General features: G+C 44.2%; 1 protein-coding gene across 9 annotated transcripts in view; it reads left to right on the top strand.

The window, feature by feature from the left end:
- The window catches only part of tanc2b (tetratricopeptide repeat, ankyrin repeat and coiled-coil containing 2b), a 218,719-nt gene that overhangs the window by 84,028 nt on the left and 108,781 nt on the right, over window positions 1–25,910 (top strand). For 7 of the 9 annotated variants that reach the window (XM_090212876.1, XM_090212875.1, XM_021576270.3 and 4 more), the window contains exon 4: window positions 23,935–24,012. In XM_090212876.1, the coding sequence (XP_090069002.1) occupies window positions 23,935–24,012 (78 nt within the window). Of the gene's footprint in view, window positions 1–5,999; window positions 6,339–23,934; window positions 24,013–25,910 lie in introns of those variants that run through there. The other 2 variants (XM_090212877.1, XM_021576271.3) reach the window with 2 other exon arrangements.

Genomic DNA, 25,910 nt, shown 5'->3' with positions numbered 1-25,910 from the left:
TTGCTCCCCACGTTGCCCCCCACCAGTCATAATGGGTATGTTGCTCCCCACCAGTCATAATAGGTATGTTGCTCCCCACCAGCCATAATGTTGCTCCCCACCAGTCATAATGGGTTTGTTGCTCCCCACCAGCCATAATGGGTTTGTTGCTCCCCTCCAGTCATAATGGGTCTGTTTCTCCCCGCCAGTCATAATGTTGCTCCCCACGTTGCCCCCCACCAGTCATAATGGGTATGTCGCTCCCCACCAGTCATAATAGGTATGTTGCTCCCCACCAGCCATAATGTTGCTCCCCACCAGTCATAATGGGTCTGTTGCTCCCCGCCAGTCAAAATGTTGCTCCCCACCCGTCATAATGGGTATGTTGCTCCCCACCAGTCATAATGTTGCTCCCCACCAGTCATAATGTTGCTCCCCACCAGTCATAATGGGTCTGTTGCTCCTCACTAGTCATAATGGGTCTGTTGCTCCTCACTAGTCATAATGGGTATGTTGCTCCCCACCAGTCATAATAGGTATGTTGCTCCCCACCAGTCATAATGTTGCCCCCCACTAGTCATAATGTTGCTCCCCACCAGTCATAATGGGTCTTTTGCTCCCCACCAGCCACAATGTTGCTCCCCACCAGTCATAATGGGTCTGTTGCTCCTCACTAGTCAAAATGGGTCTGTTGCTCCCCACCAGTCATAATGTTGCTCCTCACCAGTCATAATGGGTCTGTTGCTCCCCACCAGTCATAATGTTGCTCCCCACCAGTCATAATGTTGCTCCCCTCCAGTCATAATGGGTCTGTTGCTCCCCACCAGTCATAATGGATTTGTTGCTCCCCACCAGCCATAATGGGTCTTTTGCTCCCCACCAGCCATAATGTTACTCCCCACCAGTCATACCGGGTCGGCTGCTCCCCACCAGTCATACCGGGTCGGTTGCTCCCCACCAGTCATAATGGGTCGGTTGCTCCCCACCAGTCATAATGGGTCGGTTGCTCCCCATCAGTCATAATGGGTCTGTTGCTCCCCACCAGTCATAATGTTGTTCCCCACCAGTCATAATGGGTCTGTTGCTCCCCACCAGTCATAATGTTGTGCTCCCCACCAGCCATACTGTTGCTCCCAGCCAACCATATTGTTGCTCTCCACCAGTCATAATGTTGCGCATAATGGGTCTGTTGCTCCCCACCAGTCATAATGGGTCTGTTGCTCCTCACTAGTCATAATGGGTCTGTTGCTCCCACCAGCCATAATGTTGCTCCCCACCAGTCATAATGGGTCTGTTGCTCCCCACCAGTCGTAATGGGTCTGTTGCTCCCCACCTGCCAAAATGTTGCTCCCCACCAGTCGTAATGGGTATGTTGCTTCCCACCAGTCATAATGGGTCTGTTGCTCCCCGCCAGTCATAATGTTGCTCCCCACCAGTCATAATGTTGCCCCCCACTAATCATAATGTTGCTCCCCACCAGGCGTAATGGTTCTGTTTCTCCCCACCAGTCAGAATGGGTTTGTTGCTCTTCACCAGCCATAATGGGTCTTTTGCTCCCCACCAGTCATAATGTTGCTCCCAACCAGCCATAATGGGTCTGTTTCTCCCCACCAGTCAGAATGGGTTTGTTGCTCTTCACCAGCCATAATGGGTATTTTGCTCCCCACCAGCCATAATGTTGCTCCCCACCAGTCATAATGTTGCTCCCAACCAGCCATAATGGGTCTGTTGCTCCCCACCAGTAATAATGTTGCTCCCCACCAGTCATAATGTTGCTCTCCTCCAGTAATAATGGGTCTGTTGCCCCCCACCAGTCATAATGGGTTTGTTGCTCCCCACCAGCCATAATGTTGCTCCCCACCAGTCTTACTGTTGTGCTCCCCACCAGTCATATTGTTGCTCCCCTCCAAGTAAGCATTTCGCTACACTCGCATTAACATCTGCTAACCATGTGTATGTGACAAATAAAATTTGATTTGATTTGATTTAATGTTCCTTCCAACCAGCCATAATGGGTCTGTTGCTCCCCACCAGTCATAATGTTGCTCTCCTCCAGTAATAATGGGTATGTTGCTCCCCACCAGTCATAATGGGTTTGTTGCTCCCCACAAGCCATAATGTTGCTCCCCACTTGTCGTAATGGGTCTGTTGCTCCCCACCAGTCATAATGGGGCTTGTTCCCCACCAGTCATAATGTTGTGCTCCCCACCAGTCATAATGTTGTGCTCCCCACCAGTCATAATGTTGTGCTCCCCACCAGTCATAATGTTCTGCTCCCCACCAGCCATAATGGGTCTTTTGCTCCTCACCAGCCATAATGTTGCTCCCCACCAGTCATAATGTTGTGCTTCCCACCAGTCTTACTGTTGTGCTCCCCACCAGTCATAATGTTGTGCTCCCCACCAGTCATAATGTTGCTCCCCACCAGTCATATTGGGTCTCTTGCACCCCACCAGTCATTATGCGTCTGTTGCTCCCCACCAGCCATAATGTTGCTCCCCACCAGTCATAACGGGTCTGTTGCTCCTCACCAGTCATAATGGGTCTGTTGCTCCCCCCCAGTCATTATGTTGCCCCCCCCAGTCATACTGTTGCTCCCCACCAGTCATAATCGGTATGTTGCTCCCCATCAGTCATAATGTTGCCCCCCACCAGTCATAATGGGTCTGTTGCTCCCCACCAGTCATAATGGGTCTCTTGCACCCCACCAGTCATTATGCGTCTGTTGCTCCCCACCAGCCATAATGTTGCTCCCCACCAGTCATAATGGGTTTGTTGCTCCCCCCCAGTCATTATATTGCCCCCCCAGTCATACTGTTGCTCCCCACCAGTCATAATCGGTATGTTGCTCCCCATCAGTTATAATGTTGCCCCCCACCAGTCATAATGGGTCTGTTGCTCCCCACCAGTCATAATGGGTCTGTTGCTCTCCACCAGTCATAATTTTGCTCCCCACCAGTCAAAATGGGTCTGTTGCTCCCCACCAGTCATAATGGGTCTGTTGCTCTCCACCAGCCGTAATGTTGCTCCCCACCAGTCATAATGGGTCTGTTGCACCCCACCAGTCATAATGTTTCTCCCCTCCAGTCATAATGGGTCTGTTGCTCTCCACCAGCCGTAATGTTGCTCCCCATCAGTCATAATGGGTCTGTTGCACCCCACCAGTCATAATGTTTCTCCCCACCAGTCATAATGGGTCCGTTTCTCCCCTCCGGTCATAATGGGTTTGTTGCTCCCCACCAGTCATAATGGGTCTGTTGCTCCCCACCAGTCATAATGTGACACCCCACCAGTCATAATGTTGCTCCCCACCAGTCATAATGGGTCTGTTGCTCCCCACCAGTCTTACTGTTGTGCTCCCCACCAGTCATAATGTTGCTCCCCTCCAGTACAAATGGGTCTGTTGCTCCCCACCTGTCATAATGGATCTGTTGCTCCCCACCAGTCATAATGGGTCTCTTGCACCCCACCAGTCATTATGCGTCTGTTGCTCCCCACCAGCCATAATGTTGCTCCCCACCAGTCATAACGGGTCTGTTGCTCCTCACCAGTCATAATGGGTCTGTTGCTCCCCACCAGTCATTATGTTGCCCCCCCAGTCATTATGTTGCCCCCCCAGTCATACTGTTGCTCCCCACCAGTCATAATCGGTATGTTGCTCCCCATCAGTCATAATGTTGCCCCCCACCAGTCATATTGGGTCTGTTGCTCCCCACCAGTCATAATGGGTCTGTTGCTCTCCACCAGTCATAACTTTGCTCCCCACCAGTCAAAATGGGTCTGTTGCTCCCCACCAGTCATAATGGGTCTGTTGCTCTCCACCAGCCGTAATGTTGCTCCCCATCAGTCATAATGGGTCTGTTGCACCCCACCAGTCATAATGTTTCTCCCCTCCAGTCATAATGGGTTTGTTGCTCCCCACCAGCAATAATGGGTCTGTTGCTCCCCACTAGTCATAATGGGTCTGTTGCTCCCCACCAGTCATAATGTGACACCCCACCAGTCATAATGTTGCTCCCCACCAGTCATAATGGATCTGTTGCTCCCCACCAGACATAATGTTGCTCCCCACCAGTAATAATGGATCTGTTGCTCCCCACTAGAAATAATGTTGCTCCCCACCAGTCATAATGGGTCTGTTGCTCCCCACCAGTCTAAATGTTCTCCCTTCCAGTCATAATGGGTATGTTGCTCCCCACCAGTCACAATGGGTCTGTTGCTCCCCACCAGCCATAATGTTGCTCCCCACCAGTAATAATGGATCTGTTGCTCTCCACTAGTCATAATGTTGCACCCCACCAGTCATAATGTTGCTCCCCACCAGTCATAATGTTGTGCTCCCCACAAGCCACAATGTTGTTCCCCACCTGTCATAATGGGTCTGTTGCTCCCCACCAGTCATAATGTTGCTCCCCACCAGTCATAATGGGTCTGTTGCTCCCGACATGTCATAATGTTGCTCCCCACCAGTCATTATGTTGTGCTCCCCACCAGTCATAATGTTTCTCCCTACAAGTCATAATGTTGTGCTCCCCACCAGTCATAATGGGTCTGTTGCTTCCCACCAGTCATAATGTTGTGCTCCCCACCAGTCATAATGGGTCTGTTGCTTCCCACCAGTCATAATGTTGTGCTCCCCACCAGTCATAATGTTGTGCTCCCCACCAGTCATAATGTTGTGCTCCCCACCAGTCATATTGTTGCCCCCCTCCAGTAATAATAGGTCTGTTGCTCCCCACCTGTCATAATGGGTCTGTTGCTCCCCACCTATAATGTTATTTTTCATATTCCTTCAAGTTTCATGATTCTTTGAGACGAATAGGAAACACTCTAACAAAGATGGACTATAACAAAGGGCCTGTTCAGTTGTCAGAATGGAACGTTCTCGTTCCAGCAGTACAGTGGGCAGTCAGTGCGTGGGTAAAACAGCTCTGGTCTAACCTCTTCCTATGCTCTCTCCTCTTCTCTCTATCACTCCAGAAGAACAGCGGAACTCTGCCTCCTCTTTTCCATCTATCTCCTCCCCTCTTCACTCCCCTCCTCTCTTCTTTCTCTATCACTCCAGAACAACAAACAAAACTGCCATCTCTCCTCCCCTCTTGTCATCTCTCCCTCTCTCTCCAGTGTCTCTACCAAAGGCACAGTGGAAATGTGAAACCTGTTATTGTGTTGGCTGTTTGCGTGTCACCTCGTGTTGCATTCTGTGTTGTGTTCTGCCCTTATTTCATGTGCCATTTTGACATATTGATTAGAGGCCTTCAGGTGTTCATAGCCTGATGTGTGAACGTGTGTGTGAGATGGAGCAGTCAGATAGTCACAGTAGCATGAATGCCTCATTCTGACAACACCTGAGCACTGATAAGACTGCTGCTGGTCCCAGAAATAGATCCCGATCCACCAACAGACCAATAATGATGACGTCTGAGTGATGGTTGGTTTGTAATCTTATTCATTTTATTTTATTCTATTCAATGTGCATGAGTTTATCCTCTTTTCTGAAATCGACACCTAATAAAATGTTGTGGCTCCTTCCTTGATTGTTTTTTTGTTTGTTTGTTTATATCTGAGTGCCCTAAGATAGAAAGTGCAATAAGAGAAGTGTAGCTAGGGAGGTCTCTCCCAGGAGAAAGTATACATCGTAGGAAACACTAGCTGATTTGGTGCAGAGGGGTTGCTTGTTCATATGATGCGCAGACATTTTAGGATACTACACAAATGTAGGCCTATGCACAGGCACCTTTCTTTCAGAATAGTTGTGTTAATAATGAGAATGAATTACAGCACACATACTGTATATGACTTGGTTGTCTTTGTATTTCTAAATTATTATTAATCTGTTATTTTTCAAAAAATGTACTAATATAAATGTTGGATCTAGAATGAGGATCTGTTTAGCAAGGATATTTGGTACTAAACGGGTTAATGAGGTCTGCCCTGACTGAGAGAGCTGGAGGCAGGATGAGAGTTATTGCTGCAAGCAGAGAGCAGGATGAGAAAGGGGGAGGAGGGAGAGAGTGCCTGTCTGCCGGTGAGTGTGTGTGTATATGCACGCGACGCGCCCCAATGTGTGTGTACATGTGCACAGCACGCCTCTGTGTGTGTGTGCGCTGACACCTGGTGCTTTCTTTCCTCTCTGCTTGCTCACACTGAGGAGAGCTCTCTCCTTGTCTGGGCCACGCTTTACCTCTCCTGCTCTCTTTCCCTCTTTTCCCTACCTCTATTTCACCCCTCTCTTTTTTCTACCCCTTCAGCATTCCTTCCTCCTCAGTCTCCCTCTCTCTTTCCTTTGTTTTGGATCTTCCTTACTATGGTGCAGGATTATTGAATTGCCTGGGAAGCCAAGACGTTGGACTGACAAGGTGAGCTGGATACAGGGAACTCTGAGAGTCTGGACTGAAGGTCTGGGTGGAGAATGGGGGAGGGAATGGACTGTTTTTATTTATATTAATAGAAATAGTCTATTCAGTAGCCTGTTTTTTGTCAGTGTTTTGGACCTGTTTAGCAGATGTCTGTTTCCCTCTGTTCTCTGTTGCTGTGGCTCTGTGGTTCTTCCTGTTGTTTCACCTTGGCCCAGGTATGGGGCCTTCACACCAATCAGGTTCTGAGTCACGCCAGTTCCCACCCCTTAGCAGTGTGTGTGTGTGTGTGGGGGGGGGCGTCTCAGCTCTGTGCTTGTGTGTTTACTGATTTTCTTCATAATAACGCAGGTTGTAAATACATACTGAATGCTCATATCCCTCGTTGTTGATTGAGGGATCCTAACGTTATATTGTTGTGCTTCTATCTATTGGAGATGCATCATTGAGCAGCACCCATACTTCTCCCCCAGGATCTAGTGTTACCATGGCCATCTCTCACCCACTTTGACCATCCATGCTGTCGCTCTCAATCTCTCTCTCTCGCTCTCTATCTCTCTCTCTTTCTTACACTACCTCACACCCTCTCTCTCTCTCTCTCTCTCCATCTCTCACCCACCCACTCAGCTCACCCTGGGATATTTCTGGAGAAGAAAATAAGAAATATGAGAGAAGAGAGGAAGATATAACAGGAGAGCAGGGAGCTAAATGTTCTAGCCTTTCGTGGGCTAATGAGGGTCCTCACAACTCCATCTTTCTCCCCTCCTCCCAGTCATCCCCCCTCTGTCTATCCATCTACGCAGGTCCTATACCTTGTCTGTCAGCCACCTCCCTGTCTCCCCATCCCCCTCTCATCTCAAGTCCCCTCTCTCGCTCCCCAATCTTTCCTCATATTCACCCCATGCTGTCTCCTCCACACCCATCTTTCCAATCTGTATTCTCTTCTCGATTCCTCTCTCATCCTCCCTAGAGTCTACCTTTACGTCATGCACACCCCCACACACACCACACCCTCCAGCTCCAGATTGTGAAAGCCTGTTCTAGACAAGCATATGCTTGTGAACTGAGCAATGTAAAATGTTGTCCCTTTAAATGTTGATGCTGTGGGACTTTTGCCCCACACCGTCTCTCCCCCCAAGTCTGCAGTAGCAGTAGCATCTTGTTGATTTTGCCAGTCGAGGAACTCTCTTTCATGTTCCCTCTTGATGTGAATGGGCTCATTGGCTGTGGAGCGCTGTGAGGTTTAAATAGGAAGAAGTGCCCTTGCTGTGTGTGCAGGTATATTATTATTGAAAGCTGAGGGTAGCAAAATACATACTGTGTAAATAAGTAGCTTCCAGAATCCTAAATACATGGGCATCAGCATTGTTCTTTATTTCACCTTACCTTAAATGGGGTCACGGGAAACAGTGACACAGTTATTATGAAGATATTTACATATTATTAACTCCGTGAGCGTGTACATGTGTTTGTGTGTGTGTGTGTGTGTGTATGCTATTACACTGTAATGGAAAACTGTAATTTATGCAATCATTTTGGCTATTATCTTCAGTGAAATAGTGTGAAAGCATTATACTGCAGAATACTGTAAATGATGGTGCATTGTGGGAAAATGTTGTTGGTAGGGAAATAATTGCTGTATTTGAAATGGTAGTGTAATTCCACCCGACATAATACAGTACCCTACGATATTTTTGGAGTGCCAAAAACGTTTTGACCACAACTGGGTACATGGTATGGTAGCCAATTCATGATTTTGCCTACATTTGAAGTATGAGACATTTATTGAACTACTTCATGTTTCATTATTTGTTTCAGTTGTCTCATGCTTTTTTGTTATGGGATACTGTCTCTTCAAGAGATCATGCAGCAGCTCATGTCCACTTTTATTTGGGCTTGTGGGTTTTGTTTTACATTCTAGAACGCTAGTTGTAATTGTCCCTTTTTGTCAATTGTAGTTTTGCTGTGGAGTCATACGGTGTTCTCATGTTTGTTATCCCTGTATAAATAATTGTACTTACCTGAAGATACTTAGCTTTTATTGAGTTACTTACAGTACCCGAGTAAGTGACGCATGTCTACCATTTTTCCATGGTCGAAATAACACTCTGAAATGTCAGCCTGTTCAGATGGGATGGAGTTTTTTTACCCAGATCATGACATCACAATCTGATCTGATTATTCTGACCAATAAATGACCAGTCATTTTTGTATTTGCGTACAGTGCCTTCAGGAAGTATTCATTCCCCTTGACTTATTACACATGTTGATTTAAATATTTTTTTCTTACTCATCGACACACAATACCACATCATGACAAAGTGAAAACTTGTTTGCAAATTTATTGAAAATGAAATAAATATCTAATTTACATAAGTATTCACACTCCTGAGTAAATACATGTTAGAATCACCTTTGGCAGTGATTGGTTAAGAGCTTTGCACACCTAGACACATTCAACTTTTTAAAATTGTTCAAGCTCTGTCAAGTTCGTTGTTGATCATTGCTAGACAGGTATGTTCAAGTGTTGCTATAGATTTTTAAGCTGATTTACGTCAAAACTGTAACTAGTCCACTCAGGAACATTCAATGTTGTCTTGGTAGTTAACTCCAGTGTATATTTGGCCTTGTGTTTTAGGTTATTGTCAAGGTGAATTCGTCTCCCAGTGTCTGTTGGAAAGCAGACTGAACCAGGTTTTCCTCTAGGATTTTGCCTGTGCTTAGCTCTATTCCATTTATTTTTATCCTAAATAACTCCCTACTGTAGTCCTTGTCGAGAACAAGCATACCCATAACATGATGCAGCCACCACCATGTTTGAAAATATGAAGAGTGGTACTCAGTGATGTGTTGGATTTGCCCTAAACATAACACTTTGATTCCAGGACATAAATGTAATTTATTAGCCACATTTTCTGCAGTTTTACTGCATGCATGTTTTGTAATATTTTTATTTTGCACAGGCTTCCCTCTTTTCACTCTGTCATTCCTATCACAGCCATTAAACTCTGTAACTGTTTTAAAGTCCCTGATTGGTTTCCTTCCTCTCGGGCAAAGTTAAGGACGCCTATATCTCTGTAGTGACTGGGTGTATTGATACACCATCCAAAGTGTAATTAATAACTTCACCATGCTCAAAGGGATACTAAATGTCAGCTATCAATAGGTGCCCTTCTTTGTGAGGCATTGGAAAACCTCCCTGGTCTTTGTGGTTGAATCTGTGTTTGAAATTCGCTGCTCGACTGAAGGACCTTACAGATACAGTGCCATCGGAAAGTATTCAGACCCCTTCACTTTTTCCACATTTTGTTACGTTACAGCCTTATTGTAAAATGTATTACATCTACGTGCAATAACCCATAGTTACAAAGCTTTGTAGAATTATTTGCAAATGTATTAAAAATAAAAAAAACAGATACCTTATTTACATAAGGATTCAAACCCTTTGCTATGAGACTCAAAATTGAGCTCAGGTTTATCTGGTTTCCATTGATCATCCTTGAGATGTTTCTACAACTTGATTGTGGTAAATTCAATTGATTGGACATGATTTGGAAAGGTACACACCTGTCTATGTAAGGTCCCACAGTTGAAAGTGCATGTCTGAACAAAAACCAAGACATGAGGTAGAAGGATTTGTCCATAGAGCTCCGAGACAGGATTGTGTTGAGGCACAGTTCTGGGGAAGGGTACCAAAACATTTCTGCAGCATTGAAGCTCCCCAAGAACAGAGTGGCCATCATTTTTAAATGGAAGACGTTTGGAACCATCTAGACTCTTACTAGAGCAGGCCGCCCGGCCAAACTGAGCAATCGGGGTAGAAGGGTCAGGAAGGTGACCAAGAACCCGATGGTCACTCTGACAGAACTCCAAAGTTCCTCTGTGGAGATGGGAGGACCTTCCAGAAGTACAACCATCTGTGCAGCACTCCACCAATCAGGCCTTTATGGTAGAGTGGCCAGACTGAAGCCACTCCTCAGTAAAAGGCACATGACAGCCTACTTTGAGTTTGCCAAAATGTACCTAAAGGACTCAGACCATGAGTCCAGATTCTCTGGTCTGATGAAATCAATATTAAACTCTTTGTCCTGAATTCCAAGCATCACGTCTGGAGGAAACCTGGCACCATCCCTAGGGTGAAGCATGGTGGTGGCAGCGTCATGCTGTGGGGAGGTTTTTCAGCGGCAGGGACTGGGAGACTAGTCAGGATCAAGGCAAAGATGAATGGAGCAAAGTACAGCGAGATCCTTGATGAAAACCTGCTCCAGATTACTCAGGACCTCAGACTAGGGCGAAGGTTCACCTTCCAACAGGACAACGATCCTAAGCACACAACCAAGACAATGCAGGAGTGGCTTCAAGTCTTGGGAGAAGTATTATTATTTGACACTGCTGGTCATCTATTAACATTTGAACATCTTGGCCATGTTCTTTTATAATCTCCATCCGGCACAGCCAGAAGAGGACTGGCCACCCCTCATAGCCTGGTTCCTCTCTAGGTTTCTTCCTAGGTTCTGGCCTTTCTAAGGAGTTTTTCCTAGCCACCGTGATTCTACACCTGGTTTTAGGCTGGGTTTCTGTACAGCAATTTGAGATATCAGCTGATGTAAGAAGGACTTTATAAATACATTTGATTTTGATTTGAAGTCTCTGAATGTCGTTGAGTGGCCCAGCCAGAGCCTGGACTTGAACCCGATCTAATATCTCTGGAGAGACCTGAAAATAGCTGTGCAGCAACGCTCCCCATACAACCTGACAGAGCTTGAGAGGATCTGCAGAGAAGATTGGGAGAAACTCCCCAAAAACAGATGCGCCAAGCTTGTAGCGTCATACCCAAGAAGACTGTAATCGCTGCCAAAGGTGCTTCAACAAAGTACTGAGTAAAGGGTCTGAATACCTATGTAAATGTGATTTTTCAGTTTTTTATTTTTAATACATTTGCAAACGTTTCTAAAAACCTGTTTTTGCTTTGTTATTATGGGGTATTGTGTGTCGATTGATGAGGGAAAAAAATACAATTGAATAAATTTAAGAATAAGGCTGTGACGTAACAAAATGTGGAAAATGTCAAGTGGTCGGAACACTTTCCGAAGGCACTGTATCTGTAAGGTCCTAATTGCATGTGTGGGGTACAGAGAGGAGGTAATCATAAAAAATACATCATGTTTTAAGACTATTATTGCACACAGAGTGAGTCCATGCAACTTATTGTGTGACTTGTGAAGCAGATCTTTACTCCTGAACTTATTTAGGTTTGCCATTAAAAAAGGTGTTGAATACTCAGCTTTTCATTTTTAATTAATCTGTAAAAAATTCTAAAAAAATAATTCCACTTTGACATTGAGGGGTATTGTGTGTAGGCCAGTGGCACAATCTAAATGTAATCAATTGAATACTTTCCGAAGGCACTGCATGTATCCTCCTACTTTGAAGGGGTAAGCGGGGTAGGCTCTAGACTAGAGTCTTAACCTTTATTTAACTAGGCAAGTCAGTTTAAGAACAAGTTCTTATTTATAATGACTGCCTACTCCGGAAAAACCCAGACGACACTGGGAAAATTGTGTACCGTTCTATTGGACTCCCAATCACGGCCAGATGTGATACAGCCTGGATTCGAAACAGGTACTGTAATGACGCCTCTTGCACTACTGGGATGCAGTGCCTTAGACCGCTGAGCCACTCAGGAGCCCAAACCTATCAGGGCTGTGTATGTAAATATATTCAAATTTGAATCAGCACGCCCACATGATCAGACTGAGCAAAAAGAGGTAAAATTAAAAATATATATATTTTCTGATTTTCATAAAATAAATGGAGACAATGATTTAGTAGGCATACAGTGATTTAAAAATACAATTAAGAAGACTTTATGGGGGTTTTAACTCATAGTGCCACATCATTTTAAAATGTATTGTGGACAGATTGGAGTGGCAGCTATCTCTTAAACTTTTAATGGTTGAGCATTTTGCCCTGTAGTTGCTGCCAGTTTGGGAGCCTTTGTTAAGGCCTCTAGAAGTGCAAGTGATCTAATACACCAAATATTAATTGATATACTGTAATGTTTTAACACATTGCCTAGCAGCCAACTTGCTTGCACCAATCCCATGTAATTACGGTAAAATACTGTAAAATCTCACCCCAATTAATTTAATTTATTCATTCATTCATGAATTCATTCCAATTACAGTATAACTAAAGTTTTTTTTTTTTTTACTGTATAATAGTCAATTATACAGTATCTTACTGTGTCATTACACAGTGCTTGCTTTGATACTGTATTAGGATTACAGTAGTTGTCCTGCAATATGAAATACAGTAACTTATTTGCTACTTTGCTGCCTGTGACTGTCAAATTTGCCTAAGCTAGCCTAGCCCTGTCTTCCTTCCCTCCCTCCCTCTCAGGGTTAATATGTTGGGGAGAGGCAGAGTGGACACGTGCACGCACAAACACCCGACACTCATTCACCCTCAGATTCAGACTTTACAAAATGCCCTTTGTAGAGTGGACACTCTGGATGTAGCCCCCCTACCCAAACCCACCCTTAGATTCAGACTATAGGCTTCCAGTCATGCCAGACAGAAAGAATGTTTACACATTCTGTTGTGTTTTCAGGAAGAACAGGAGTGCTAATCCATTTAAGGTAACTATACTTTTTTCTTTCTTTATTTGCTTTTTGAATTCACATTAGCTTTTGCAGAAGCAGCATCTACTCTTCCTGGGGTAATTGCCAAGTCATATCCTCTCAAATATATATCTTCTTAAATTACTGGGTAAAGTGATTGTTTGGTTTGGTTTACAAGCTGGTTTACAAGCTGGCAGTCACATACTGTGTTCTCTACTTTATTTCTATTTTTGTAAAATAATGTTTAATTATTCAACCCTGCTTGTTCACAGTTCACTCCTCTGCCTGCAATGGAGATGTTGCGTTTGTGTGTGTTGTTGTGTGAGGCATCTATTGCCAGTGTTGTTGAGTACAGGATGAGTGATTGCATTGCTAACGGAGGATAAGGATAAGGGAGTGTGAGGGAAGAGGGCATACTCTCTCCCCATCCTCTCTCTCTCTCTCTCTCTCTCTTTCTCTCTCTCTCTCTCTCTCTGTGTTCTCCTTTATCTCCCTCCCTCCCTCTTTCTGTCTCTCTCTACTCTTCCCCCTCTCTCTCCTTTCTTTCATCCCTCCCCTCCCTCTATATTCTCCTCTCTCTCTCCTCTCTGGACTAATGGTTGCCCCCTGCCATTTGAAAGCTCTGTACTCAGATTGGAATAGAAGAACAGACAATGACACCTTTCATATCTGACATCAGATGACGTCTCTTCTCTCGGGTAGAGTTTTTTTTCTTCTCCAAAGTGATATTTTCTCAGTTCATACGGTCATTGTATTGTTACTGTACTGTTGTTGTTAGGGGACAGGTTTGTGTCACACAAAGGACTGTTTATCGCCATATTAACCCAATGCTCATCCTTGATTCTCCTATTCAAAATCAATGGTTTATTTAAATGCCGTCTGTGAAGATTGATAGATTACTCACACATTATTATTGAATGCACTGCAGTGAGACCTCTGTGCATCCCAAATGGCACCCTATTCCCTATTGTGCACTACTTTTGACCAGGGCTTATAGGGCTCTGATCAAAAGTAGTGCACTCTAAAGGGAATAGTGTGCCATTTGTTTATGTCAGAATCAGAACCTTTTGCCATTTATTTACCTGGTATACAATAGTTTGTGCAGTAAACAGTAGACAGTAGAGACTGACATATGCCTCCTTCGCAGGGTACTCACAGCTCCTACAGTACACTGGAGGTCAGAGAGAGTGTGAGAGTGTGACTGTGCATTGTCACTGTGCTGAGAGAAAGATGGGGAGGGAGACGGGGAAGAGAGAAAAGGAGGTAGAGAGCGAGTGAAGGTGATAGTGATTTGGGTGATGGTAGCTAGCCTTGAGTGCCAGAAATGCACTTTGTAAATGAAATACACTATCATTATTATTGTTATTATGGCAGTAGAGAGATAAATTGAAAATGAAATTGAAAATGCTCAGTTAGCTTGGTGCTGCTTCTTTATGTATAAAATATGGATTCCAAAAAAGTCAGTCCTCCATGGTGCTGATCAATGGAACGCCTCGAGGAAGACCAGGAGCTATAATGTGCTCTCGCTCTCTCTCTCACTCACGCTCTTCCTCCATCTCACTCTTATTTCTGCCTGAAGAGAACCAAGGAACCAGGGACGAGTAGTCAGTCACTTCACACGCAGGCACTACACCTCCATATTCTTTCAGTGTTATGTATAGCGGTGTTTTGAGTGTCTTTGTATAATATAAGGCCACTAGTACCTCAGGCTGCTGGTTGGTTATGTGTCTCTCTGGTGAAGCCCACCCACTCAATACTGCGACAGACCTTTTTTTTAGAGGCACAGAGTGTGCCTCTCTTTATCTCTTTTTCTCTCATCTTTTTCTCCTGTCTGTCTGTCTGTCTGTCTGTCTGTCTGTCTGTGTCTCTCTCTCTCTCTCTCTCTCTCTCTCTCTATACTTCCTGTTCCACTAACAACACCTTCCAGGACCCTGTAGAGAAGTAGAGATGGCGGCCAGCGCCTGACGCAGATCGGGCCCTCTCATGCGTCACCGTCCATGGCCTTTGTACTGCCTAGCTAATTGTATGGTACAGCCACCCTGCCTCACAGAGAGGGATGAGTGTATTATGAGGACATGAAAGGAATCAGCAGAATGGTCTGATTGAGGGCAATTCCATGGTAATGAAATTAGGCTGAGACTCAGATTTTTCACTTTAAAATGTGTACCGAACAAGAACCATTGATTTCAAAGTTTAACAAACCAGAGAACTCTATGCACAAGGATGAATTTCCACAGATTTTACAAAACACATTTACAGGAAGAACTATGAAGATGTACAGTTTTTCCAGGAAATTCATTACTGCATAAATTGTTCAAATTGTTCACCCGCTGCTCCGGGTGGCGCAGCGGTCTAAGGCACTGCATCTCAGTGCTAGAGGCGTCACTACAGAGCCTGATTCGATCCCGGGCTGTCTCACAACTGGTCGTGATCGGGAGTCCCATAGGGCGGCGCACAATTGGCCCAGCATTGTCCGTGTAAGGGGAGGGTTTGTAAAATAATAATTTGTTCTTAACAGACTTAAAAAAATATGCATGTACAGTGAGTGTACAAAACATTTAAGTGCCTTAAATCTTTTGTCTTGCCCATTCACCCTCTGAATGGCACACATATACAATCCATGTCTCAATCATCTCAAGGCTTAAAAATCCTTCTTTAACCTGTCTTCTCCCCTTCATCTACACTGATTGAAGTGGATTTAATAAGGGAACATAGTTTTCACCTGGTCAGTCTATGTAATGGAAAGAGAGGGTAGGTGCCAGGCACACCAATTTGAGTGTGTCAAGAACTGCAGCGCTGCTGGGTTTTTCACACTCAACAGTTTCCCGTGTGTCAAGAATGGTCCACCACACAAAGGACATCCAGCCAACTTAACACAACTGTGGGAAGCATTGGAGTCAACATGGGCCAGCATTCCTGTGGAACACTTTCGACAGCTTTGTATTCCATGCCCCGATGAATTGAGGCTGATTTGAGGGCAAAAGGTGGGATGCAACTACATTTTAGGGAGTGTTCATAATGTTTTGTACACTCAGTGCAGTTGTGTGGTTTGTCAAAGTTTGAAATCAAGGTTTTTTGTCTGGCCTACATTTTAAGGTGAAGAATCTCCGTGTAATTCCTTTCCCATGGAATTTCCCTTGATACTGGTTTAAGCTATGTTTGTGATTTTGTAACATTTGAACTGCTTTTGTTAACCTGGCTGTCTATAGTGGAGTATGTTGTTTATGCTGTCCTGAAGCGTATGATTCAATTAATACCAAGTATGGTTCCCCTTGTTGTGTTGTCTGTTCACTACTGTAGAACATCTAGTGAAAAAAAAAGGTCATACCTGGGAGGGCTCAGGGGGAGAGAAGGGAAGCAGAAGCTCAAATGAATTACATAACATTATATTATGATAGCCGCAAGCTCAGCAGAATATGAGATAACATTGAAACAAATGAACCTATATTGTAGTCTGCATTGTTTGGATGTACTGTACTCTTTTACCCTTTTATTGAAAACATGAGGCATCGACTGCTCCGCAAATTGGAAAACGCCAGTGATTTGAAAGTTTGCGCCTAGGCTAAATAAACATGTACTGTAGCTAGAAACATAACTAAAGCTGTAATTCCATCAAGGGTTTGTGGAAATTGCATTCTATATCTCAGGGCCAGCCCAACAAATAAGCGACATATGCGGACACTGAGGGGCCCTCCCCCCCTTTTTTTTCTGTGTGTGTGTGTGTGGGGGGGATTCAGTCGGCATCTCAATTTACTGCTTAGAGTTCAAATATTAAAATACAAAAGGTGCAATTTCGAAATTTGGTTGTACATCAGCAGTTTTCTTCGTGTTCTGTCAGTCACTGACAGTCCCTCAATTAGCCCATTTCAGCTAACATCGGGCCTCCATTGATTTTGTTTGTCTCATTCAGATACCATATGAACATGACATGTGTCATGGAAAAATGCATAGGAAATTAGCTTTTAAGCTGCAAAATGTTCTCTCCACCCTTGGCCAAATGTGTAGAATTGCAGGTAATTAGCTTTAAAACTACAAAATGTTATCTCCACCATAATCTGGGTAACCCTATGGAAAAAATGAGTAGATTTGCATTAAAGGTACAATGGGCAGAATTCACCCCTCCTTTCCTGGTTGCTAACATTTGGATGGTTCGCCTAATTTCAGTTTATAGGAAAAAAGTGCATTCAGAAAGTATTTTCCCACATTTTGTTACATTACAGCCTTATTCTAAAATTGATTAAATTGTTTTTTCCAATCTACAGACAATAGCTCATTTTTATTGTTATTTGTTTTATTTCACCTTTATTTAACCAGGTAAGCTAGTTGAGAACAAGTTCTCATTTGCAACTGCGACCTGGCCAAGATAAAGCATAGCAGTGTGAACAGACAACACAGAGTTACACATGGAGTAAACAATTAACAAGTCAATAACACAGTAGAAAAAAAAGAGAGTCTATATACATTGTGTGCAAAAGAGATCCTGACCTGACTCCAGCAGGTGTCATGAGGACAAAGCAAAAACAGGTTTTTATAAATTTGTACAAATTTATAAAAAAATAATACATTTACATAAGTATTCAGACCCTTTACTCAGTACTTTGTTGAAGTACCTTTGGTAGTGATTACAGCCTTGAGTCTTCTTGGGTATGATGCTACAAGCTTGGCACACCTGTATTTGGGGAGTTTCTCCCATTCTTCTCTGCAGATCCTTTCAAGCTCTGTCAGGTTGGATTGGGAGTGTCACTGCAGTCTCTCCAGAGTTGTTCAATCAGATTCAAGTCCTGGCTCTGGCTGGGCCACTCAAGGACATTCAGAGACTTGTCCCGAAGCCACTTCTGCATTGTCTTGGCTGTGTGCTTAGGGTTGTTGTCCTGTTGGAAGGTGAACCTTCGCCCCAGTCTGAGGTCCTGAGTGCTCTGGAGCATGTTTTCATCAAGGATCTCTCTATACTTTCCTCTGTTCATCTTTGCCTCGATCCTGACTAGTCTCCCAGTCCCTGCCACTGAAAAACGTCCCCACAGCATGATGCTGCCACCACCATGCTTCACCGTAGAGATGGTGGCAGGTTTACTCCAGACGTGACACTTGGCATTCAGGCCAAAGAGTTCAATCTGCGTTTCATCAGACCAGAGAATCTTGTTTCTCTTTGTCTGAGAGTCCTTTATGTGCCTTTTGGCAAACTCCAAGTGGCCTGTCGTACTTTTTACTGTTTAGTGGCTTCCGTCTGGACCCTCTACCATAACGGCCTGATTTGTGGAATGTTGCAGAGATGGTTGTCCTTCTGGAAGGTTCTCCCATCTCCACAGAGGAACTCGGGTGTGACTCAGAGTGACCATCGGGTTCTTGGTCACCTCCCTGACCAAGGCCTGTCTCCCCCGATTGCTCAGTTTGGCCGGGCGGCCAGCTCTAGGAAGAGTCTTGGTAGTATCAAACTTCTTCCATTTAAGAATGATGGAGACCACTGTGTTCTTGGGGACCTTCAATGCTGCAGAAATGTTTTGGTGCCCTTCCCCAGATCTGTGCCTCGACACAATCCTGTCTCTGAATTCTACACTTTCAACTGTGGGACCTTATATAGACACATGTGTGCTTTTCCAAATCATGCCCAATCAATTGAATTTACCAGAGGTGGACTCCAATGAAGTTGTAGAATCATCTCAAGGATGATCAATGGAAACAGGATGCACCTGAGCTCAATTTCGAGTCTCATAGCAAAGGGTCAGAATCCTTATGTATTTAAGGTATTTCTGTTTTTTATTTTTAATATATTTGCTAAAATTTCGAGAAACATGTTTTCACTGTGTCATTATGGGTATTGTGTGTAGATTGATGAGGAAGATTTTTTTATTTAATCCATTTTAGAATAAGGCTGTAATGTAACAAAGTGTGGAAAAAGTCTAGGAGTCTGAATACTTTCCGAATGCACAGTATAGTGTAGAAAAAAAATCATTGTAACATCTAAAATGCTGTGAAATGAGCTGTTTGAAGCTGGTGTACAAAACCCGAGAAGTAAAAAGAGCAAAAGCAAAACTGAAGGATGTGATGCATAGAAATAGAGCACAAAATAGATCTGAAACTTTTCAGACTTGGTTTCAATGAGAATGACAGATCTATAACTCTCATTTCTATGTGCATTCTGTCAGAAAAGCTACATACTGCACCTTTAAATTAGCTTTCAAACTGCAAATGTTCTCTCCAACCCATGGTAAAATGGGTACAATTGCAGAGAATTTGCTTTAAATCTGCGACATTTTGTCTACGCCCACACCTGGACGTTAGCCGTCCTTCCATCGGCCGTCCCTCCATCTTGCCACACCTGCATTATGCTGCTGTGTCTCCCTGGGGAATAATCACTCTATATCCCTCATTCCCTCTTTTCCTAGTGGAAGTAGCTAGTCCACACTGGCTCAGCACTCAGGTCCTTTCTCAAGGTAACATTACATGAGAGCTGACAGCATTGTCTTTTGCCTGTCAGGCTGGATAATACAGAGGGTGACAAACTGCCTTCCCTTGCCTCACTTACCTACACGCACACACACACACACACACACACACACACACACACAAACAATGGAAGGGCCCTGGTCAAAAGTAGTGCACTATAAAGAGAATAGGTTACCATTTCAGATGCACCCCGGCTAGGCAGAGCAACAATGGTACACTCTTAGGAAAGAAAAGTGCGATGTATAACCTAAAAGGGTTCTTCGGCTGTCCCCATAGGATAACCCCTTTTTGGTTCCAGGTAGAACCCTTTCCACAGAGGGTCCTACATGGAACCCAAAAGGGTTCTACCTGGAGCCAAAAAGGATTCTCCCATGGGGACAGCCGAAGAATCCTTTTGGAACGCTTTTTTCCAGGAGTGTAGAAAAATCTAAAACAATTCAGCTCGGTCCGTGCAGTTAATTCAGAGTGCTGAGGCTATAGGGCCTTGTATGCCTGCAGAGGGATACTAACTCACTGACTAAAATGCCATGAGCTGGCCATTGAGTGGCAGACTGGCCGGTCACGGACAAAGTCTGCAGCATGATCATTCTCCGTGGCCTCGAGATGACACATCAAAAGGACTGGACTGTACCAGAGCAACTTCACCCGATGCTTTGTAACAGTGTAACGGTAATTCATGCTTTTAGAGTGAAAGACTGTCTCCCAGACATATGAAGGTCAATGAAGTCTCTTGGTGCACTAACTAATGACTGCTGTTATCTACCCACACAGTGAACCCAGAGAGCTACAGAGCTAGCTGAACCTCTTTGTGAGGATGATGTCACCCTGACTTTTCTAAAGGGAAGCAGAGCAGAGGAGCAGTGGACGCTGCTGGGGGGAGGACGACTCATAATAATGGCTGGAACGGACCAAAGGGATTGGCATCAAACACATGGAAACCATGTGTTTGATGTATTTGATATCATTCCGCTCCAGCCATTCCCACGAGCCCGTCCTCCCCAATTAAGGTGCCACCAACCTCCTGTGCAGAGGAGAGTGTTCGAGACAGACACTGTTAGAATGAGGCATTCCCTTTGACGCACTCTGGCATTTAAAACCTGGGAAATAATTGACCACTTAAACTGTCTGGGTTCTGCCAAAAGACAATTTTCTGACAGAACACAGCCCTCCGTGTACATCCTAAATGTGACTGAATATTTTTTAATATACGACATGGGATAATTTAGAGGTTATTGTGATTATTATGGAGAGATTATTCTGTGATGGGCTTAGGCTAAGCTAAGGCTGGCTAAGACATTTTGACAGTTGTAGTCTGTTGAACACACTGCTGACTTGAGCAGTTGACATATGATCTACAGTTGAAGTCTGAAGTTTACATACACCTTCTCCAAATACATATATGTAAACTCAGTTTTTCACAATTCCTGACATTTAATCCTAGTAGCAATTTCCCTGTTTTAGGTCAGTTAGGATCACCACTTTATTTAAGTAATGTGAAATGTCAGAATAATAGTAGAGAGGGATTTATTTCAGCATCTTTTTATTTCATCACATTCCCAGTGGGTCAGAAGTTTACATACACTCAATTAGTATTTGGTCCCATTGCCTTTAAATAGTTTAACTTGGGTCAAATGTTGTGGGTAACCTTCCACAAGCTTCCCACAATACGTTGGGTGAATTTTGGCTCATTCCTCCTGACAGAGCTAGTGTAACTGAATCAGGTTGGTTGGCCTCCTTACTCACACATACTTTTTTCAGTTCTGCCCACAAATGTTCTATAGGATTGAGGTCAGGGCTTTGTGATGGCCACTCCAATACCTTGACTTTGTTGTCCTTAAGCCATTTTGCCACAACTTTGAAAGTATGCTTTGGGTCATTGTCCATTTGCGACCAAGCTTTAACTTCCTGACTGGTGTCTTATGATGTTGCTTATACCCACATAATTTTCCTCCCTCATGATGCCATCTATTTTTTGAAGTGCACCAGTCCTTCCTGCAGCAAAGCACCCCCACAACATGATGCTGCCTCACCCGTGCTTCACAGTTGGGATGGTGTTCTTCGGCTTGCAAGCCTCCCCCTTTTTCCTCCAAACATAACCATGGTCATTATGGCCAAACAGTTCTATTTTTGTTTCATCAGACCAGAGGACATTTCTCCAAAAAGTACAATCTTTGTCCCCATGTGCAGTTGCAAACCGTAGTCTGGCTTTTTTATGGCGGTTTTGGAGCAGTGGCTTCTTTCTTGATGAGCGGCCTTTCAGGTAATGTCGATATAGGACTCGTTTTACTGTGGATATAGATACTTTTGTACCTGTTTCCTCCAGCATCTTCACAAGGTCCTTTGCTGCTGTTCTGGGATTGATTTGCACTTTTCGCACCAAAGTACGTTCATCTCTAGGAGACAGAATGTCGGTATGACGGCTGCATGGTCCCATGGTGTTTATAGTTGCATACTATTGTTTGTACAGAAGAACATGGCACCTTCTGGCGTTTGGAAATTGCTCCCAAGGATGAACCAGACTTGTGGAGGTCTACAAAAATGTTTTGAAGTCATGGCTGATTTCTTTTGATTTTCCCATGATGTCAAGCAAAGAGGCACTGAGTTTGTAGGTAGGCCTTGAAATACATCCACAGGTACACCTCCAATTGACTCAAAGGAGGTCAATTAGCCTATCATAAGCTTCTAAAGCCATGACATAATTTTCCAAGCTGTTTAAAGGCACAGTCAACTTAGTGTATGTAAACTTATGACCCACTGGAATTGTGATACAGTGAATTATAAGTGAAATAATCTGCGTGTAAACAATTGTTGGAAAAATTACTTGTGTCATGCACAAAGTAGATGTCCTAACCAACTTGCCAACACATTTGGATATAATAGTTTGATGCTTTCAGCGATGCTGTGTATACTGAAACAACCAAACAAAAAATAGTCTACACAGCATTACTGAAAGCATCACATTATATCCACGTGTTATTCTATAAACAACCAAACTAAAAATAAAGATAGCAGAATAGACCTTTGTCAAAGTGTGGAGGGTGGTGTTGGCAGTTAGGAACCAGGGTAACAGAATGAGACGGTGTCAACCTCTCACTACCCCAGTTCTCACACTAACACACTCCGGCCCTCCGGGTAATTTTATCAGTCTATCGACAAGCTATATCTTTCCACCAGCAGCCCAATCTATCCTGTATGGGCACAACAGCATACTGTGCACAGATGTACAGTATCTGTATTTGTGGGTTTATAATCAGTTGAAATACACAAGTGTTTGTTTGGGTGAAGACACACACACAGGACTCTTTGATGGTAACACATTTGGTGCATCCGCCATTGCCAGAGTACACAACCCTTAGCAAGAAAGACTCACACCGCTTTGTACTTCGGTGGCAAGCCAAGATCTACTACAGAGAGAGAGGAAATCCATTGTCTTAGATAACTTTCAAACAATGGCTTGGTTTATAAATACCAGTGGGATGTGTTATTTAGGAATAAATCATGATATGCCACAAAGCCCCTTGCAGAGATAGTCTGCATCCCAAATGTCACCCTATTCACTGTTTAGTACACTACTTTTAACCAGGGCCCATACAGCTCTGATAAAAAATAGTGCCCTATATAGGAAATAAGGTGCCATGCAGTCTTAGTTGTACTGTAGATCACTGTAGCCTATGATAGGGACTCGGCCTTGTCAAACAGACCCTGTAGTGGAGAGGCAAAGCAGGCGCTGGCCCATCGACCCCCTAATCCAGCCCTGCTCCATCCACTGTGGTTAATCCACACTTTTACACTCATCATTTGCTGCTGCTACTCTGTTCTTTATTTTACACTTATTGTTATCTATCCGGATGCCTAGTCACTTTACCCTGCCTTTATGTACTTATCTACCTCAAATACCTCATAGCCCTGCACATTGATCTGGTACTCCTGTATATGGCTCCATTCTTGAGTATTTTATTCCTCTTTTGTTACCATTTTTATTTTTAAACTCTTCATTGTTGAGAAGTGTTCGTGTAGTAAGCATTTCACTGTAAAAAGTCTACACCAGTTGTATTCGGCGCATCCTCAGTCCTCTGGGCCCACAGTAATTGATCCTCGTATAATTAGCCAACTTTCAGAAAACGCCTACTGTACTGTAGTGTACTGTACCACCAGTCCTATCTCTCACTCATCCAGAAGGACTAGCTCTGGATCACCACTCCTCTCAGTATTGTAACCGTTCTCTCGTGGGTGGGCCCTGGGCTTTGGACTAGGGCCTGGTTGGTGTCTTCGGTCTACATCCCAACCCACCTTGATGAAGAAGAATTGTGTGTACTTTGCCAGTTTGCGGGATCGTCTGGGCCCCTGGAGGAGGGGTGTGGAGGGGCTGTGTGTCAGTAGTCTCCTGGGGGTCCTGAGGCCCCAGTCTTGGCTGGTGGAGGATGAGGTGGCCTACCTGGAATGCCAGCCACACTGCCGCACTCATTCTCTCTCCTTTTCCTGGCATCCCCACGCTCACACTCTCTCCTCTTTGTCTCACTCCTCATCTGCAGATGGAGGGAGTGAGGACCTGCCAGAACCCCGATCACCCAGTGTAGAGCACCACCACCACCTGAGCCACACCGGTCAAGGTAGGTAGTTACACTACTGGGTGTACTGTATTCTGTGGACCAAATCCCCTCTCGCTCTCTTCTCCCCTCCCCTCTTTCCCCCTACTTTTCCCAATGCATTTTTCTTAGCCACATCTGACCATAATATGAAATAATGTTTCTTCATTCATCCGTCTCTTCTTTCTTCCTTCCTTTATGCTCATACTATTTTCCTGCCTCTCTTTCCTCTCTTCCCTGGAGCAACAGAGAGGGCATGAGGCTGTTTAAAGGGCTGTATTTTATATGAGTTAACAACAGAAGATTTAATAACTACTAGAGAAGTGAAGTAATAATTTTGTGGAGAGAGTACACTGTATGAATTTTTATGTTCCTGTAAATGTGTCTGAATCTGTTATCCCTGGAAGTGTTCTCTGGGCTGAAAGAGAAACAATATTGGCTATTGTGTCTGTCAACAATATACAGTAGATGTTATAGTCTACAATTCTTGAGTTCCGCTTCCGTATGACTATTTTAGTCCATATGATTTGCCCATTGGTATCCTTGCTCTTTTCGAGCTGTATGCTTCTATGAGTGGGTGTGTTTTGTTCTGTGAAGTGGCTCTAACGCCCTTCAAAAATTCCTGTCTGTCTCAACAATTCAACAAGTAGCACTCAAAATCACCCCTATCCTTTTGTTCTGAAGTTTTTCGGGAGCTAGGCCATTTACCAGGTCAATGTAGCTACAGTACCTCTCGTCTTCTATCCCCTCACCCTCCCCCCAGACCCTTGGCTCACAGAAAACTTTTCTCGGCTCTCAGACATTTGTGTAAAGCTGTTAAGGAGAGAAAAGACAACGTGTTCCCTAAAAGGCCGCTTCTCTTGAATTACCCTCTGGTGTGCATTCACACCCTGCAGATAGACAGACAAACATGAGGGGATTGTCATGCTGAGGGATCTGACCAAACCACGGCTGCTGCTACAGTACATGCCTCCCTGGCTCAATGGATTTAGTCTCTCAGGCAGAGCTGAAACCACAGAGATGGGGTATAGTGTCGGTATGCTGTAAGCAGGCCCTGGCTGTGTCTGTCTATATCACAGCCTGGCTGTCACACACTATGGGGACTACTGTGGAGTTGTCACTTAATGGCTCCTGCTGTCTGCTGTCTGCTATGCTAGCTGATGTTATGTGAAGGTGTTGGCCAGTTGGTGAGACAGCTCTGTCTGTCTGGTGGGACGGGGCCGTCTGGGCTGTGATTCAGTGTTGAGGGAGAAAATGGCTGTAGAGGGTTTTATACAGATATGTTAGTGTGCCAGGGAATGTGAGAATAAAACTTGTGACAAACAGAACCTGTGATATTTAGAGGGAGGTGTTGCTGTGGTTTAGTGATTGCTGCTGTGCTCTTTCAGAAATTCAGCTCCCTTATGGGTTGGTTGTCTTTAGATAATGGTTGCACTCACATCTCTATTCTAGCTACATATCTCTGATGGTTAGACAAAGTTTCTGTGTTATATCAGAGATGACGGGTTTCTGGAACATTGTTATTGAGGGAAACAGCGAGGCATCCTGTCATGTAAGCAGCATGTGGTGCTTGTCTGCCTGCAGGACTATTATCACTGCTGGGTCAAGCCAGGCAGATCCCAGTCAATACCTCAGCATCATCACAACATGGGTCACTCTCCATGTTTCCACATTCACTTCACTTTACCCTGGACACTGTCAGAAATCGTACATGTAGAGAAGAAACTACTTCCTATGAACACCCTACCCAGCAAACCAAAATTGGTTCTGTGAAAGTTCCCTGAACATTCATCAGGTCTCTGCAAATGTCCTCATAACACAAAAACGGTCTAGTCGTGCTGATGATTAAATAATGTTTGTATAAAACATTAGCCAGATGTTGCAAGACATTTCCGAGAACAAATTAAATGTGTTCTTTAAAG

The sequence above is a fragment of the Oncorhynchus mykiss genome, chromosome 20, assembly GCF_057628025.1.
Source record: "Oncorhynchus mykiss isolate SJ-2025 chromosome 20, ASM5762802v1, whole genome shotgun sequence".
Lineage (NCBI taxonomy): Eukaryota > Metazoa > Chordata > Actinopteri > Salmoniformes > Salmonidae > Oncorhynchus > Oncorhynchus mykiss.
This window is presented reverse-complemented; position numbering and strand designations above follow the sequence as displayed.